The sequence below is a fragment of the Bison bison genome, unplaced genomic scaffold (genome assembly GCF_000754665.1).
Source record: "Bison bison bison isolate TAMUID 2011002044 unplaced genomic scaffold, Bison_UMD1.0 scf7180017864242, whole genome shotgun sequence".
In the NCBI taxonomy this organism is placed as follows: domain Eukaryota; kingdom Metazoa; phylum Chordata; class Mammalia; order Artiodactyla; family Bovidae; genus Bison; species Bison bison.
Window position 1 is genome coordinate 2,252,836 of NW_011494814.1, and position 16,232 is coordinate 2,269,067.

Genomic DNA, 16,232 nt, shown 5'->3' on the forward strand with positions numbered 1-16,232 from the left:
GGCCAAGATCCTTGGCCCAAAAAGGTTCCTAAACTAGCATGGAAATTAAACAAGGAAACAGACCTCTCAAATAATATGGGAAGTACTAGTCCTGTCCTCAAAGCATCATAGCAGAGAAAATAAACAGCTGAAATCACCTCATGAAAGATCCATAATAAAGGTCTGAAAAAGATATGGCATTAAGGAATGAAATGAGAAGACATACTCCAGAAAGCTTTGAGTGGTAGCAGCAGCAGGAACAGGTATCTGATTTGGAGGTGGGAGGGAACCACATGACTGTCACAGGACAAAGACAATTACAAGAAAGAAGAGTTTGGTTTTATACATGTTGAGCCTGAATGTTTGTAAAGCACTCAAGTGGGCATCTACAGTAGGTGAGGTAGCCAGGTCTGGCACCCAGGAGAGATATCTAGGCTGCTAATGCATTTAGAATCCAGGGCACATGGGTAGTTACTGGGGTAGTGGGGAAAGATGAGATTACTGGACAGTATAAAATGAGAAGAGAGCCAAGTAGAATGATGGAGCACACTATCATTTAAGAATCAGGAAAAGAATAGAATGCAGCCCACTAAGCCACAAGCCCTCCCATCCCACACCACTCCTCAAAAAACAATGCAAAACAAAACTTTGCACTTATATACTATGAAACCCATCTATATACACTTGATTCATCCATGTAGCAAACATTTGTTGTCTATTTCCTAAGTCAATAGCCAAGAATGAAGACAACACAGTTCTGAATCATAAGAATCCAGCTATCATAGGAGTAGTATAACAAATAGGCTAAGGGCACAGGATCTAGGCTGGCATTCAAACCTGGCTCTGCTGTTTACTTCCTGGGTGAGCTTGGGCAAAGTACTTAGCCTCCAGCTGCTTCTGCTTATTATGTACAGGGATCATAACAGTATCTGTTCCCATATGGTTGCTATGAAGAATAAATGAATTAAGAAACATATAATGAGGAACAGTGCTTGACGTATAACCAATGTTCGATAAATGTTATTTTTATTATTTGCTATATAAAATTACCAGAATGGTTACATAGGTACAATAATAGTAACAATAAATAGTGCTACTGGATTTCACAAGATGGAAGAAAGACCCTCACTGGGAGTGAACTCAGGGAGCACGTCACTAAGTACCTCTCAGGGCAGGCTAGCTCACACAGTGCCTCAGTGTGCATCAGAATGCAGTCTGCGGGTGCACATGAAGAGGAGGATACCCTGGATGTCTGTCATCACTCAATGCCCTTGAGAAGTACTCTAGGGGCACGATATAACCAGCTCAAGCCATGCATCGCAGCCTGGAGGAGAGGACCTATAAAGCTGAAGAAAATGTAGAGACACTCCAGTAGAAACATAGAAGAAACACTGTAAGCTATTAAGAACATAATATAGTCAAGCCCAAACTGGCAACGGCAAGTAACCCAGATTTGCCAGAGCACAGGGACTGTCTAGAAGAGCTGAAGATAAACCCAGAAAGGTGGATGGGAGCCAGATTACAGAAGATCTTGAAGCTCACCAAAGGCATTCAGGAGTGACTCTGAGCAGGGTGAAATGGAGTTCCAATGGTGCTCAAGTAAGAATAATCTGGCATTATGTACTGAATGGATTTGTGCTTGGGCAGGTAAGACGTGCTTGCAGCAGTCTCCTAGTCTGCGAGGCCCTTAAAGGCAGGGGCTGTATTTCATGCATTTCTATATTCTCCAAAGTAGCAAAGTTCTTGGGGAAGCGTAGGCACTCTGTAACTGTTTGAGGTCTACATGAATGAATGAGCCAAAAAAAAGTAATATGAGGCTTAATTAGAGTGGGAACAATGAAAAGAGAAAGATACATACTGGAAAAATATTGCAGAGACAAGGACATTTGCTGGCTGATGAAATGTGACAAGGATAGGGCAAAATCAATAGACTGTAAAACTGATAAATACTAAGTGTACTGCATTATAGGTTTCTGTGAAAGGCAAATATAATTATGTTCACAAAAATGCTCTATGAAAAAAAGACGGCTTTTCTCTGAAATAAAAGCTAGTTGTCTTGGACAGAAACACTACTATATTTGACCTTGAACACAGGTCATCATTTTAAGACATTTATCTTCCTCTTGTCTTCACTAGATTATAAAACCTTTAAGAGTGCACAGCGTGCCTACTCTGAAACAAACTACGATAAAACCTTATTAAGTGTTGCTTTAAGCACACTTTGTCCCACTCACAGAAGAAACAATTACTGAACTGAAACAATTACCATCACCAAAATACACACACACATACACAAAGAGACATATATACACTTACGTAATTATATATACACACACAAAACAGTTTTGTTAATGCAGTCTTAGTAGGCATATTTACTTTTCTTTATATTACTCATTGTGTCTGACAGTGAGTGTTAGAGGTGCTCACTAAATGTCTGTTGAACTAAAATGAACTGAAGTGAACTGATTTAGGAATATCACATAGCTTATCAATGGTTTCTGGTGACCTTTACCTTCCCCTCTCCAGTTTCAGTGCTTCTCTGTTCACTAAATTTACACTGTAGAAGAATGAGATCCATAATAAAAGTGGTTAAGAAGATAGAAAAAAGAAAGACTAAAATATATGATTGGTAATATGTATAATCAGTGTTGTGCCAGAAAATGTTTAACAATGGCCCAGGGTGAGCTGGGAAGTCTAATTTTCAGTATTTGTCTATTTTCATTAATTAAATACTCCCACCATGGCCTATTTTGAGCTAACAACAGGATATCAACTGGAAAATTCTTAAAAATTTAACAGTTCTCACAACTAGCACGAGCCAGCTCCAATATACCACAGGAGTGAATATTTAAATGCATGGTACACGTGACAGGATCCCAGATTCTGCCCTGTAACACTACCTGCCACCTCCCCAAAGGAAAGTACAAAAGGCAAAGAAAAGGCAGGGAAAATTCACACCCTATTCCTGTAAGGCTTTTATTTCCAGCTATAAAGTAGTCTTCTTTTGAACTGGCATATGATCCAGCTCAGAAATTTTCTTTTGCCTTGGCCAGTGACAACCAAACTTTTTTGACCACGTACCCCACTCGGTGAAAAATGTTTAGGTATACAACCTCAATACATGTTAATACATCTGTTGACTTTATTAGAGCCACTATACTAATTTACTATAAATTATAAAGTGTATACAAAAAACATAAATTTTAAAAGATAAAAATTCATACAACATAAAGAAAAATTCCACATTCCAATGACTATCTTACATATCCCCTGGGGTTTATATAACCCTGTTTAGAGATTATTAAGACCAACATTGTAAGTAAAATGAATAACTTTCTGGACCTGTTTCCTCTAAGCCAACAAACAAGCCTTATTAGATCTTCCTACTGCGATGCTGAAAAACGGCAACCCAAAGAAGAAAGGAGAAAACGGTTAGCAAGGTCTTGGGCAAAGCTGGCTTAAATGGTAAGCGGGTCAGAGACCCCTCTTACAACACAAGCTCCATGGAATTAAGACTCCATGGGAATGAATCACTAGATCAGCTCCAAAGACACCATCATGCCTGGAGATTTTAAGCCCCAAAGCAACATACCCTAGTACCATTCCCCAATAAATGTCCCTGGACATAAGCCATCTATATCAGCTCAGGCAATGAGAAGGCCTCGGAGGAATCTTGAGTTTTCCCTATAGACCAAACATGTCCTTGAAATAAATGCAATATTACTAAAATCTTAAGTTGGGGAATACAGATTATAAGACTATGCCATATATATATATAAATCATATATTTATATATGATCTATCTTCTTTTCTATATGCAGTTAGTCCTCCGGCAGATCACAGTTTAAGTCAAACATGTTGCTCCCAAATCAAAAACACTGTTAATCAAGCTATATACAATGAATCTTTCTTAAATACATGCAAACTAATTAACTAGGACAAGACAGTAACCAACTATAAAATACTGCATTATGTCTGATTATCTTTGAGTTCCACAGCATGCTGCTCAAATTTCCTGACTTTCTTTTTTCTAAGTTATATACTAACATTGCTAAAGAAAAAAAATCAAGAAATGAAAAAAAAAAAAAAAAAACTCAACAGAATACTGAAGCCCTGCCTAAGGAAGATTCTACAACGTCTTTAAAGACACTTAAGGATACTAAAATGCTTTCTGAAAAAGTGGCCCAGAGAAAAACATTGCTTTTCCTTTCTTGCGGCCAATTTCCCTGTCATACATCTAGACCATTAAAGACGAAGCTGCTCTCATGCCTGAAGGAGGGGGTGGGGGTGGGGTGAAGCAAACAGAAAAACAGAAATTTCGGAGCTACCATCTCACCAAACTAGCAACATCTAGGACTTCTCTGGTTGTGTGCTGGATAAAAACCCACTTTCCAATGCAGGGGACACGTTTTGATCCCTGGTCTGGGAAAATTTCACAGGCTGTGGGGCAACTAAGCCCACGCACCACAACTACTGAAGCCTGCCACGCTCTGGGGCCCTCGAGCCGCAGCTAGTAACCCTGTCTGCTGCAGCTACTGAAGCCCGTGGGCCTAGAGGCAGCGAGATGCCTGTGCACCACAAAGAGTGGTGCTCACTGTAACTAGAGAAAGCCCGTGAGCAGCAACTAACACCCAGCACAACCAAAATAAATGAATGAAAATAAATAATAAATTTTTTAAAAAACTAGCAACATCTGACATGAAGGAATCAATCCCTTTTAACTATTTTTTTCATCCTTAGATCGTTTATTACATGGTTACTTCACATTATCTTATGACTCAAAGCTTTGGCTGAAATGATATCCAAATTAAAAGATCCCCACACCTATGAATTTACTTACCTTCCTATCCACTGAACTTTTCCTGTTTCCTCCCTAATTTAAGAAAGATGGGGTCCTTTCTTCAAGGTAACTAAGTGCTTTAATAAAAAGTATTCTTTAAAAAGTAGTACTGGATTTTATTTCAATAAAGTTGCCTAACCATACACGAGTATCTCTCTTCTATTCCAAATTCACATTGAAACCAAACAAACAAACAAACAAAAAAAGCTTAAAACTAAATTAAAAATAATCACACAAGAAAACAAAAAAGAATGCATTAGCAATTTAGAGTTCTAAAAAATTCTAGATGCATGGCTCAACCTTTGCTGCTGCTGAGTCACTTCAGCCGTGTCCGACTCTATGCGACCCCATAGACGGCAGCCCACCAGGCTCCCCCGTCCCTGGGATTCTCCAGGCAAGAACACTGGAGTGGTTTGCCATTTCCTTCTCCAATGCATGAAAGGGAAAAGTGAAAGTGAAGTCGCTCAGTCACGTCCAACCCTCAACGACCCCACAGACTGCAGCCTTCCAGGCTCCTCCATCCATGGGATTTTCCAGGCAAGAGTACTGGAGTGGGGTGCCATTGCCTTCTCCGTGGCTCAACCTTTAGCATGCATCAAAATCACCTAGAGGGCTGGTTAAAACACAGACTGTAGGATTCCACCTTGAGGGTTTCTGATGCAGTAGATCTGGGGCTCAAGATTTTATGTGTTTAACAAGTTCCCAGGTATTTGATGCTCATTCTGCTGGTCAGAGGACCACATTATAAGAACCACCATGCTAAATAAATAGAGATCATTAAAAGGAATCTTTTTTATTAATTCTAATTAGCATCCTCAGAGAGACTCAAACTAATGGTACAACCATTTTTTTAAGTGATCAGGAAAAGCAACTGCAAAATAGGCAAACAGTGCTGAAAAACTAGAAAAAATATAATTTCCAAATTAAAAATAAAAAGAGCTAAATAACAACCACAACCTAATATAGCAGTGTGAAAAATAGCATAAGACATCTTCCAAAACACAGAGCAAAAGACAAAGAGATGGAAAATATGAGAGAAAAATTAACAAGCATAAACAATCAATATCTACCTAATAGATTTCTGGAGAAAGAACAAGCACATCACAAAAAGTAATCAATGAGGAAATTTTCCCTAAGCTGAAAAAGACTCAAGCCTTGTACTCCTTGCCCAATTTCCAAACAGGTAAAAAAAAATGTAATGCCAACAACCAGATACATATCTGTGATATTTCTAAATTTAAAAGACATAAAGGAAACTCATAAAAGCCCCAAGGGGAAAAACACAGGTTATTACAAAGCAGTATGAATCAAACTATCACCAGACATCTTATTAGCATGCTAGAAGAAAATGGAAAGCTGTTTTCAAGGTTCAGAGAGCAAATTATCGTGAACCTGGAATTCTACATCTAGTCAAACTAGCAAATATGAAGGTAAAATAAAGACACTTTTGGAAATTTAAGGACTTAAGAAAACTGACTTCCTGTATCAGTTTCCTACTTTTACTGTGAAAAATTATCAAAGAAATTCAAATGGGTTTCAATGAGCTAGAATTCAGGTACTGACACGATTACATACCTTTGGGAGGCTCTAAGGACAAAAAAACATTTCTTGCCTTCTCTAACTTCTAGAGGCTACCTGAATTCCTTGACCAGCAATCTCCTTTCATTTTCATCACCATTATTAAATGTAACCAGTACTTATGGCAGATTTTTTAGCCCCTTAAAGACATGCAAATAACTAGAGCTACAATATACAGCCCCTGATAAGAGTAAATGAAAAACATCAGTATGCTCTAAATCATTGACTTAAAAATGTTAATAAATTAGTAGTTCTATTAATAAATACCTACCGAATCATTCGCTGCTAGAGCAAGTGCAAGGTTCACTGTAAGAAACAAAGAAGTAATTAAATTTAGTAACTTTCCTTCTACCAGAATTTATTTTGCCTTTTAATATTTTCAATGTAATAACCAAAGCAAGTAAAATTTTAATATAAATCCTTTATTAAAAAAATAAACAAGGACATGGAGAGACTATAGAAAGTAAAAAAGACAAAAAGGAAAGTAACATTTCAGCATAAGCAACAGATGCCTGCCTCAAAACTTTAAATAATCCATTTATCATATGTTACAACTGTGTTTAAATAATCCATTAAATATTTTAATCATATTAATGTATATATCATTCAATTATTTTCAAAAAATACTTTGCAGAAAAATTACTTTTTAATAAATAAAAATGGAGCTGATCCTACTGTTTTTTAAACATAAATGCAGGTAATACAGGAATTCCAAACACTCTAACTCACAAATACCCACATAACTGAAAGCTTGGACCAGTGAGGAAAGGGAAGGGAAAAAGGGAAAAAGGTAAGACAATGAAACATTTTCCCAAAAGTGCCTATTAATAGTGAATCTCAGACATAAACAGGGAAAGCAGTAGGCCCCAAAACCACTGTTAACCCAGCAAGAGAGATACGCTACATCTGAGATGAGAAAGAGGTCCAAAAAGAATATATTCCCAAACTGATAAACAGACCCTCATACTGTGGATGATAATTCCTTACCGGACAATGTTACAGATGATGCCAATACTGTTTCTTTTGAAGTATTTAAGAACATAAACTCTCAAGGCAGACCTGGTTCAAACCCCAGGGTCACCACTCTGTCTTTTACAATATTGAGTATTTTTACCCCCAAGTATGTTTCCTCCTCAATAAAATGAGGTCCTATTTCATAACTGTTGTGAGAATCAAATCAAATTCTAAGTGTAAAGTCCTCAGACTAGGGAATGGCACTTGACAATTCATTATTAAATCATTATTAATGTTTAATATTTGATTTAATCATTAAATCATAAATTATAAAATAATTCTGAATTTCAGGTATACTGTAGGTTAAACATAATCCAACTTTGAGGCAGAGTAATTCATTTCAATGTGAGGGTCTTTCTCCATTTACACAATAGAATCTAAGAGCATGTTTGCATTAATCAAAGGTCCTCATTCTAATCCAAAATATTTCTAGCACATATTCAGATGGGAAATATTTTGAGACAGTTTGGAATTGTAATAAATATGTATAAGGGAAAGAAATATAATGCCAACAGAGTTACATAGAAATAATCTATTTCTAAAGCAGAGAGAGCAGTTATGAAAAAGTATAGATCAATTATTTGAGATAGATGGTATGATGCTAACAAAGATGAAAACAAGGAAGGGATGCTTACTAAAGCACACGTATGTCACACACTCAACATTTTCTCATATATTTTCCTGTCTAAATGCTGCCACAGCCCATAGCATTAGATGATCTTAGAACCTAAAACAATAAATAAATTTGCTTTAAACAAGTGCTAGCCTACAGATTTGACAAATGATATTGCACAAAACCCAAAGAACTTATGGCTATTATCATGAAAATGCCTTCCATCTTTAACCAAACCAAGTAAACACAGAGCTTGCAAAAGGATTCACACCACTGAAAACAGGTATTTTTTTTTTTGAAACCTTAATTTTCAAAACACAAGTAGAGGTGGATTCTAGAACTGAAAACTAAGAGCTTCCAAATTTTACACACAAAATATCAAACAGATAGATTGTACATCCCTAGGAAAGAAAGCAAGAGTGTGTAGGATACAGCATAAATTCATTAAGAACAATCACTAACCATTTTAAATAATAATATGGTATCTATCAAACAGTATAGTAGGAATCTATCATAACTACAATTCTTGTTAAATCTTAATTTCTTCAAAATATCTGAAAAACTCTTCCACAATACATTCAGGTCAAAATGGGGGGAAAAAACTAAGCTAATAACACTATATAGTTGGATCTATGCCTGGTTATACAAGCACAGAACTGCTGTATCCAGGAATTACCAAATATGGCTTTGAGTCAAGACACAGGACCTCTAGTGAAAGTCACAGAACTCTGTACCTGGCCCTTTTTATTTCAAAATGTCATTGGTTTCAATGGAATTAAGTGATTTTAAGGTACATATATGCCCCGAGTTTAGATTAATATCGGAGGAAAAAAAAACTTTACAGATCTTAGGGAGGAGGTGCAAGATGGAGTAGGGAATTAAGAGGTTCAAACTACTATTATAAAATCAATAAGCTATAAGGATATACTATACAACACAGGGATTAGATCCAGTATTTTTTAATAACCATAAATGGAATATAACCTTTAAAAATTGTGAACTATGCTGTATACCTGGAATTTACATAATACTGTACATCAGCTACACTTCAATTTGAAAAAATGCAGAAATATGAGTCAAAAGCTGAAAAAAAAAATACATGATATATACAAGATCTTAATAGTAAGGAACTATGTCAAAACTAACAAAATGAAATACAATAAGGATAGTTATTTTTTTAATCAACTGCAAAAAGGATAGATTGGAAAAAGATCTGAATTAAGCCATTCCTATTAAAATGACTGAAAATTTTAAGTGATGCAACAAAACTTGAGAGATTTATGACTTCAAATTAATAATACAAGTTGCCTCTGTTGAACTGGAAGGAGGGGAGCTACCTTTTTACATTATTATACTCAAAGTTTTTTTAGAAATAAAAAGTTTCTTTTGAAAAAAATTGGGAATACCTGTTCATTAGTCCTGGATGGTACCTCTTACATTTCTAGTGGGACTTCTTTTATGGGTTCCGAAATCAACATTTCAGTCACAATGAAATCTATAATCAATCTGAAAACTCCACCAAAAAAAAATCCTCTGTTCCACTATATTAATATAAAGATCTAAAGATTAAATGTTTTAAATAATTAAAAGATTTTCAAATATTAGATCTATTTTGACTTTATAAATGCTGGAAAACTGTTATGGTTAAATGAAAATAGGTCACAATAATGTAAACAATCTCATTGCAACTACTTAGCTCAATGTACACTGAAAAAGATTAGAAAAGAACACAAATAAAACAAATAAATTTAGTATTTAAAAAAAAGAAATAAATTTAATATTAAACTTACTAAATGTTTTAAAAATAATAACAATCAAATGTTGAGTACTTATTATGTAGGAGACAGGGGGCTAAGTGGTTAACTTGTTTAATTTGCATGACCACCCTATGAAAAAGATTATCATCATTGCACTTTACAGTTAAGTAAACTGAAGATCAGAGAACTTCCCTGGTGGCTCAGACGATAAAGCGTCTGTCTACCATGCCGGAGACCCGGGTTCGAGCCGCGGGTTGGGAAGATCTCCTGGAGGAGGAAATGGCAATCCACTCCAGTACTTTGCCTGGAAAATCCCATGGACGGGGGAGCCTAGTAGGCTACAGTCTATGGGGTCGCAAAGAGTCGGACACGACTGAGCGACTTCACTTTCAAACTGCAGATGTGATGGGCAACCTGACTACCTTTTCCTCGGTCAAGGAGTCAAAGACCTGGCAACATATCTAGTTCTGCCTAACTCCAAAATCTAAGCCCTCAGTCTCTACCAACTCCTCATACTAAGGAACCAGCTATTAGAAACTTCACAAACACTTTTTCAAGAACAAAACTACAACTTTAATATTGTGCACTTGCCAGTTGGCCTAAAGTTCTACTCAAAATGAGAATATCCTATAATACCTGCTGTAGTAGACTTTCCAACTCCACCCTTTCCAGAAGCCACAACTATAACTTGTTTAACACCTTCTATCGGTTTCTGCTTTGGAAGTCCTCGAGACATGATTTGTGATCTTCTTTGTTTTAGGGTCTCACTCTCAGCGCCAGAGAACTTGAGAAGAAGAAGAAAAAACAGTTTTAAAATAAGCTATCTCCATTATTACGCGGTTAAACAATGAGGTATTTGCGACTAACAGGGCTTTCTTTTCTACTTTAATTCTGCTCATCTCCATTAGTTAGGTCTTTAGTGTTATTTACAAATAGGTGTTGATAAAAACTGCAGAGACACATTGTTTAAGTTGGAATTTATTTACCAGGCGTTAAAAATAGCAAGTAAACAATCTCCCTCTTTACGAAGCTAAATCCCCCACGTGTTTTCCTTCTCTTTAACCTATTTTCTAAATAAACACTAAGAAAGCATGTGCAAGCCACCCATCCATGTTCTAACCGTCTATTTCACATCCCTCTATGCCTCGCCCTGGTCCTCCTGGGGGCCTGCCTGGAAAGTGGGCACATCCAGACAACTGGGGTCTCACTGAGCAGGGGAGGGGGCCCAAGAGGGACTGAAGTGAGTTCTTGGCAAGAGGCAATTGCAGAACACCTGCAGGGAACCTGCAGCCCTGGCGCCCCAGCATCTCCGACCCGCCCGCCTCCACCTGCCCTGCAGCAACACGGACCTGGCGCCGACAAATCACTAGTCGGCTTCCCCCAAGTGGGACACGGACCCCGCCGCAGCCCCGAAGCGACACTCCACCAAACACCAGCAAACGCCGCCAAACCCCCATGGCTCGGAATACTGCCTGAAGCCCAATCCGGAAACCGTCGCGTCTGGCGCGGGGTGATGACGTCCCGTAGCAACGCTCCGCTTCCATTCCCTAGCGATTAGCCTCTGAGTTTGTTTAGCCCAGGAACGTAACTTGTCGTGGTCTCATCTGTAGCCAGGTACAAACATTTTGTAGCCTTTTACCAAACGTCTGTGAAATATTTTCACGTATATCCTCTAATTTGCTCCTCACAGAAGTTCTGGAGTAAGTAGGAGACTCAATACGATTCTCTTTTCGTAGATAAGAAAACTGAGATTTAGAAAGTTTAGAAAACTGACCCGACTAAGAAGTAGGGAGTGGTGGAAGTTAAAAATGACTCCAGGTGTTCTCACAGCGCAGAATATAGTCACTTAAACACTGCCACTATTAAGGATTTTTTTTCTCCTGAGTGATCGATAGTAATAGTCTCTTTTGTGTTGGTTTTTCCTGCTGTGTGCTTATAATTCTCTGAAAGAGAAATCAGTGCTTTGCTAGGCTCCGAAAAGTTTAGCTAAATCAAAAACCAGATCTAATGAAAAAAATTTCACTCAAGAAGCAACTTGAGTGAGACAAAGCTTGAAAGAGGAGATGGAATTTATCCTGGTAAAAGGAAGGATGTATCCATACATTCAAAGCAGATGAGAGTGAAGGAAATCACTTTAGGAAAGAAAGCTGGAAAGCTGATACAGAGACCCCAAAAAAGGATCATTTAGGGTGTAGGGTGATTTATCCTCACATATACCCCATATTTTCTATGGTTGAGTTTTGTTTCATTTGCTTTCTATCTGTAGAAAGTTTATTGTATAATCATTCAGTTTATTTTACTCTGATCTTTAATTTCTTTAGTTTTAATGCAACTGTAGCATAGCAACCTCAAAGAATTATTCTAAGAATTAAATCAGATATTACCGGGGGGAAAATCCATTCAATTTAGAAGGCGCTGAAAAAAATTCAATTCCTTGCTTTTTCTTCCCCAGTCTCAAACTTTGTTACTTCATTCAGTCTTCTTTATCTTACATTAAGTTTAACACTCCTAGGTTACTGTTTTATATCACTTTCTTATTTTATTATTTTGTGATATGTTTTTATGGTTAATTTTCTCAATTTTTAAATTTGTATCTGCTCAATTTTTATAAATTATAAGCCAAAAGTATATAGTTAAGGAGAAATAGCTGTCAGAATAATCCATTTACTAAACAAGAAATGCTGAATATCTGTTTCTCTCCAGGTAACTTTGTAAGTTCTTCCAGACCTCTCTCAGATTTATTCATTTAACAAATATTTATTGAGCAACAAATACACACCAAGCACTACCCTGATCTTAGGGTTTTCAAAACTAAACTATACTGCATCTTTCCACTCAAGGACTTTACGATCCAATGCAAGAGACAGAGTAAGTTAACACACGATTACAGCATGGTTTGATAAGCGTAAGAGAAAATCACTGAATGATACAAAAGTATAAAGAAGGAGTACCAAATTCAATCAGAAAAGGCTTCTGAATAGCATAACATCTAAGTTGAATCCTGACTATTGGTAATGTGTAGGAGTCTGCGGGATAATGACTACAGGGTTGTTGTGCAGAGGAAAGAAATGAATTGTTACGAACTGAAAATAATCTGTGTGGCTTGAGGATAGACTGTGAGGTACAGGACTGAAAGAGATGAGGCTGGAGGTTGGTAAGGTAAAGGCTGCCCAGATCATAAAAGGTTTTATACATCCTGTGAAGGAATTTGGACTTTATCTTGAGGGAATCTTATAAGGATTTTAAGCAGGAAAGTAGCATGATCAAACATAACAAATCTGTTGCGTTTTAGAAATACCACTGTGACTGCCAGGCAAAAAAAGAATTGGAGAGGCCAGTTCAGAGGCAGGGAGATGGCAGATTACTGCAGTAATCCAAAAGAGATGTTGAAAGCTTGACTTCACATCTCCAAATTTCACTTTGCTTATCTACAAAATAGATAATACTTATTTGTAGTTGTTTTGAGATTGAACTTAAAATAATGTACATAGAATGCCTATCACATAGTACAATATTCAATGAATATTTGCTATTGTGATGCTTATTGGTGGTATAGAATTCATTAATTTGGGAAACTACATAAATGTTACTGACACTCTTTGAAAGAAACATAAGAGGAAGAAAACTGAGACCAATGTCTATAGAATGAATGAATGGTTAATTTGATTTATCTTTTCCTCAGATTGGGCTTCCCTGGTGGCTCAGACAGTAAAGAATCTGTCTGCAATGCAGGAGACCGAGGTTCGATCCCTGGGTCAAGAAGATCCTCTGGAGAAGGGAATGGCAACCCACTCCAGAATTCTTGCCTGGAGAATTCCATGGACAGAGGACCTGGTGGGCTACAGCCCATGGGGTCACACAAAGTCAGACATGACTGAACAACTAACACATTCCTCAGATTACGGATATCAAGAGAGTAGTAGATCTGTCTATTATTCCTTCTTCAATAACCACTGCCATACAGACACATACTCACCCATGGCCCCTTCTCAAAAGAGTATTCTTGCTCAGCTCCTAAGAACTGCAAAGTCATTTGACCCATCCCCATGGTCACAAATTGGATTAAAGACTGACATACAATCAAAACTGGACCAATCATATTCTTTCCCCAGAGGACTTAAAACATAGGAGATGCTACTCAATCTTAGTTTGCATTTGAACTGGTATGACTAAAGTGACCATTTTCTAGTTTGTACACAGAGAAATAGAAAAAGCCAATGCCAAGAAAGAAAAACAAAGCAGATAATAAGAGATCATGTGTCCAGAGAAGGAAGGGAGGACAGCTGTACTGGTTCATAACAGTTTTCTGGTTCCTGCTTCTAGTCCATAGTAAAGTTCAGCTATACTTCCTATCCTTAGGTCCATAAGATACACTTACATCTTCCAACAAATTCTCTTCTTGCCTTGGCCTACATTGGGTGGGTTTCTGTGGATTTGTAACTATGGTGAGATAAATTTTATAATATTTATAGAGGACTTCCCCCTATAATTTCTTGTAGCTCATATAGCCCTTCCGCATTTGGACAAACCATATGGCATTGTATTATGATACCTTGAGGTGTGCCAGTTGTTGAGTGAACATGCCAAGCACAACGGTGACAAACACAGTTACAAAAGCTAACAGCTAAGGGTAACAAAATGTAAGTATGGCAAGAAGATGAATTCCTGGTTACACAGTGACGCTGCTATGCCAGTCCTGGCCTGTGTCTCTAGACCTCCTGTTGTATGAGATAATCAATTGTTTAAACCACCGTTGGTTAGGATTTCTTTTATTTGAAGCTAAAATTATCTGCACTTATTGCAGATAATTTCCTTCCCTAAGAAAGAACCCCATAAACTTTGACTACCTCTCCTCATTCAGCTAAGATTGAGCCCCAGTGAGGAAGGGGAAAGAGAGAGCCTCAAATCAGTTAGAGGGATATGAGAAGAACAGAATCAATGGCCGCATTCCCAGGTAGAACTCAGTGTAGTGGCAGGGACTACACAATAAAAATGGCTGAGTGTTGTGTTTAGGCAAACAGTCTGAGGCAGCCTCGTTGTATTTGCCCCCACAAAGAGCCACAGGAGTGGCTGAGAGAAAACTGATCTGTAAAGAGACCTTGGTGGTGGTTTAATCTCTCAGTCATGTCTGACTCTTGTGACCCCATGGACTGTAGCCCTCCAGGCCTTAAGATCAACTAAACAGACATTTCTCCAAAGAAGATATACAGATGGCCAATAAGCACATGAAAAGATGCCCATCATAGTTAATTATTATAGAAATGAAAATCAAAACAGCAATGAGGTACCACCTCACATCAGTCAGAATGGCCATCATTTAAAAGTCTGCAAATAACATACGCTGGAGAGGGTGTGGAGAAAAGGGACCCCTCCTGCTCTGTTGGTGGGAATGTAAACTAGTACAGCCACTATGAAAAACAGTATGGAAGTTCCTCAAAAAACTAAAATCAGAGTTGCCATATAATTCAGCAATCCCACTCCTGGGCATATGCCCAGACAAAATCATAATTCAGAAAGACACATGCACGCCAACACATACAGCCGCTCTATTCACAGTAGCCAAGACACGGAAATAACCTAAATGTCCACTGACAGATGAAAGGATAAAGAAGATGTGGTAAAAAAAAAAAAAAGGAAGAAGATGTGGTAAACACACACACACACACACACACACATACACACACAGGCACACAGGAATATTACTCAGCCACTAAAAAGAATGAAATAATGACATTTGCAGCACCATGGATGGACCTAGAGATTACCATAGTAAGCAAAGTAAGTCAGAAAGAGAAAGACAAATATTAATATCACACTATATCACTTACATGTGGACTCTAAAATATGACCCAAATGAACATATCTGAAAGAAAAACGGACTCACAAATACTGAAGTGTGGTTACCAAGGGGGAGGGGCCGAAGGAGGGATTGGGAGTTTGGGATTAGCAGATGCCAACCATCGTATACAGGATGGATGAACAAAAAGGTCCTACTGTATAGCACAGGGGACTATATTCAATATCCTGTGACAAACAATGATGGAAAAGATGATGAAAAAGAATGTGTGTGTGTGTGTGTGTGTAACTGAGTCACCTTGCTGCACAGAATTAAACACAATGTTGTAAATCAACTACCAGATCAGATCAGTCGCTCAGTCGTGTCCGACTCTTTGCGACCCCATGAATCGCAGCACGCCAGGCCTCCCTGTCCATCACCAACTCCCAGAGTTCACTCAGACTCATGTCCATAGAGTCAGTGATGCCATCCAGCCATCTCATCCTCTGTCGTCCCCTTCTCCTCCTGCCCCCAATCCCTCCCAGCATCAGAGTCTTTTCCAATGAGTCAACTCTTCACATGAGATGGCCAAAGTACTGGAGTTTCAGCTTTAGCATCATTCCTTCCAAAGAAATCCCAGGGCTGATCTCCTTCAGAATGGACTGGTTGGATCTC

At 37.9% G+C, this 16,232-nt stretch overlaps 1 protein-coding gene across 10 annotated transcripts in view; it reads right to left on the reverse strand.

The window, feature by feature from the left end:
• NUBPL (nucleotide binding protein-like) overlaps window positions 1-11,274 on the reverse strand; it is a 399,736-nt gene extending 388,462 nt beyond the window's left edge. For all 10 annotated transcript variants that reach the window (XR_825857.1, XR_825856.1, XR_825858.1 and 7 more), the window contains exons 1-3: window positions 11,131-11,274; window positions 10,418-10,565; window positions 6,669-6,703 (exon numbers count right to left, since the gene is read on the reverse strand). Coding sequence is in view for 7 of the 10 variants with exons in the window: in XM_010846993.1 (XP_010845295.1) it covers window positions 6,669-6,703; window positions 10,418-10,565; window positions 11,131-11,238 (291 nt within the window). In the remaining 3 variants the exon portion in view is untranslated. The remainder of the gene's footprint in view (window positions 1-6,668; window positions 6,704-10,417; window positions 10,566-11,130) is intronic.
• Window positions 11,275-16,232: the final 4,958 nt, after the last annotated feature.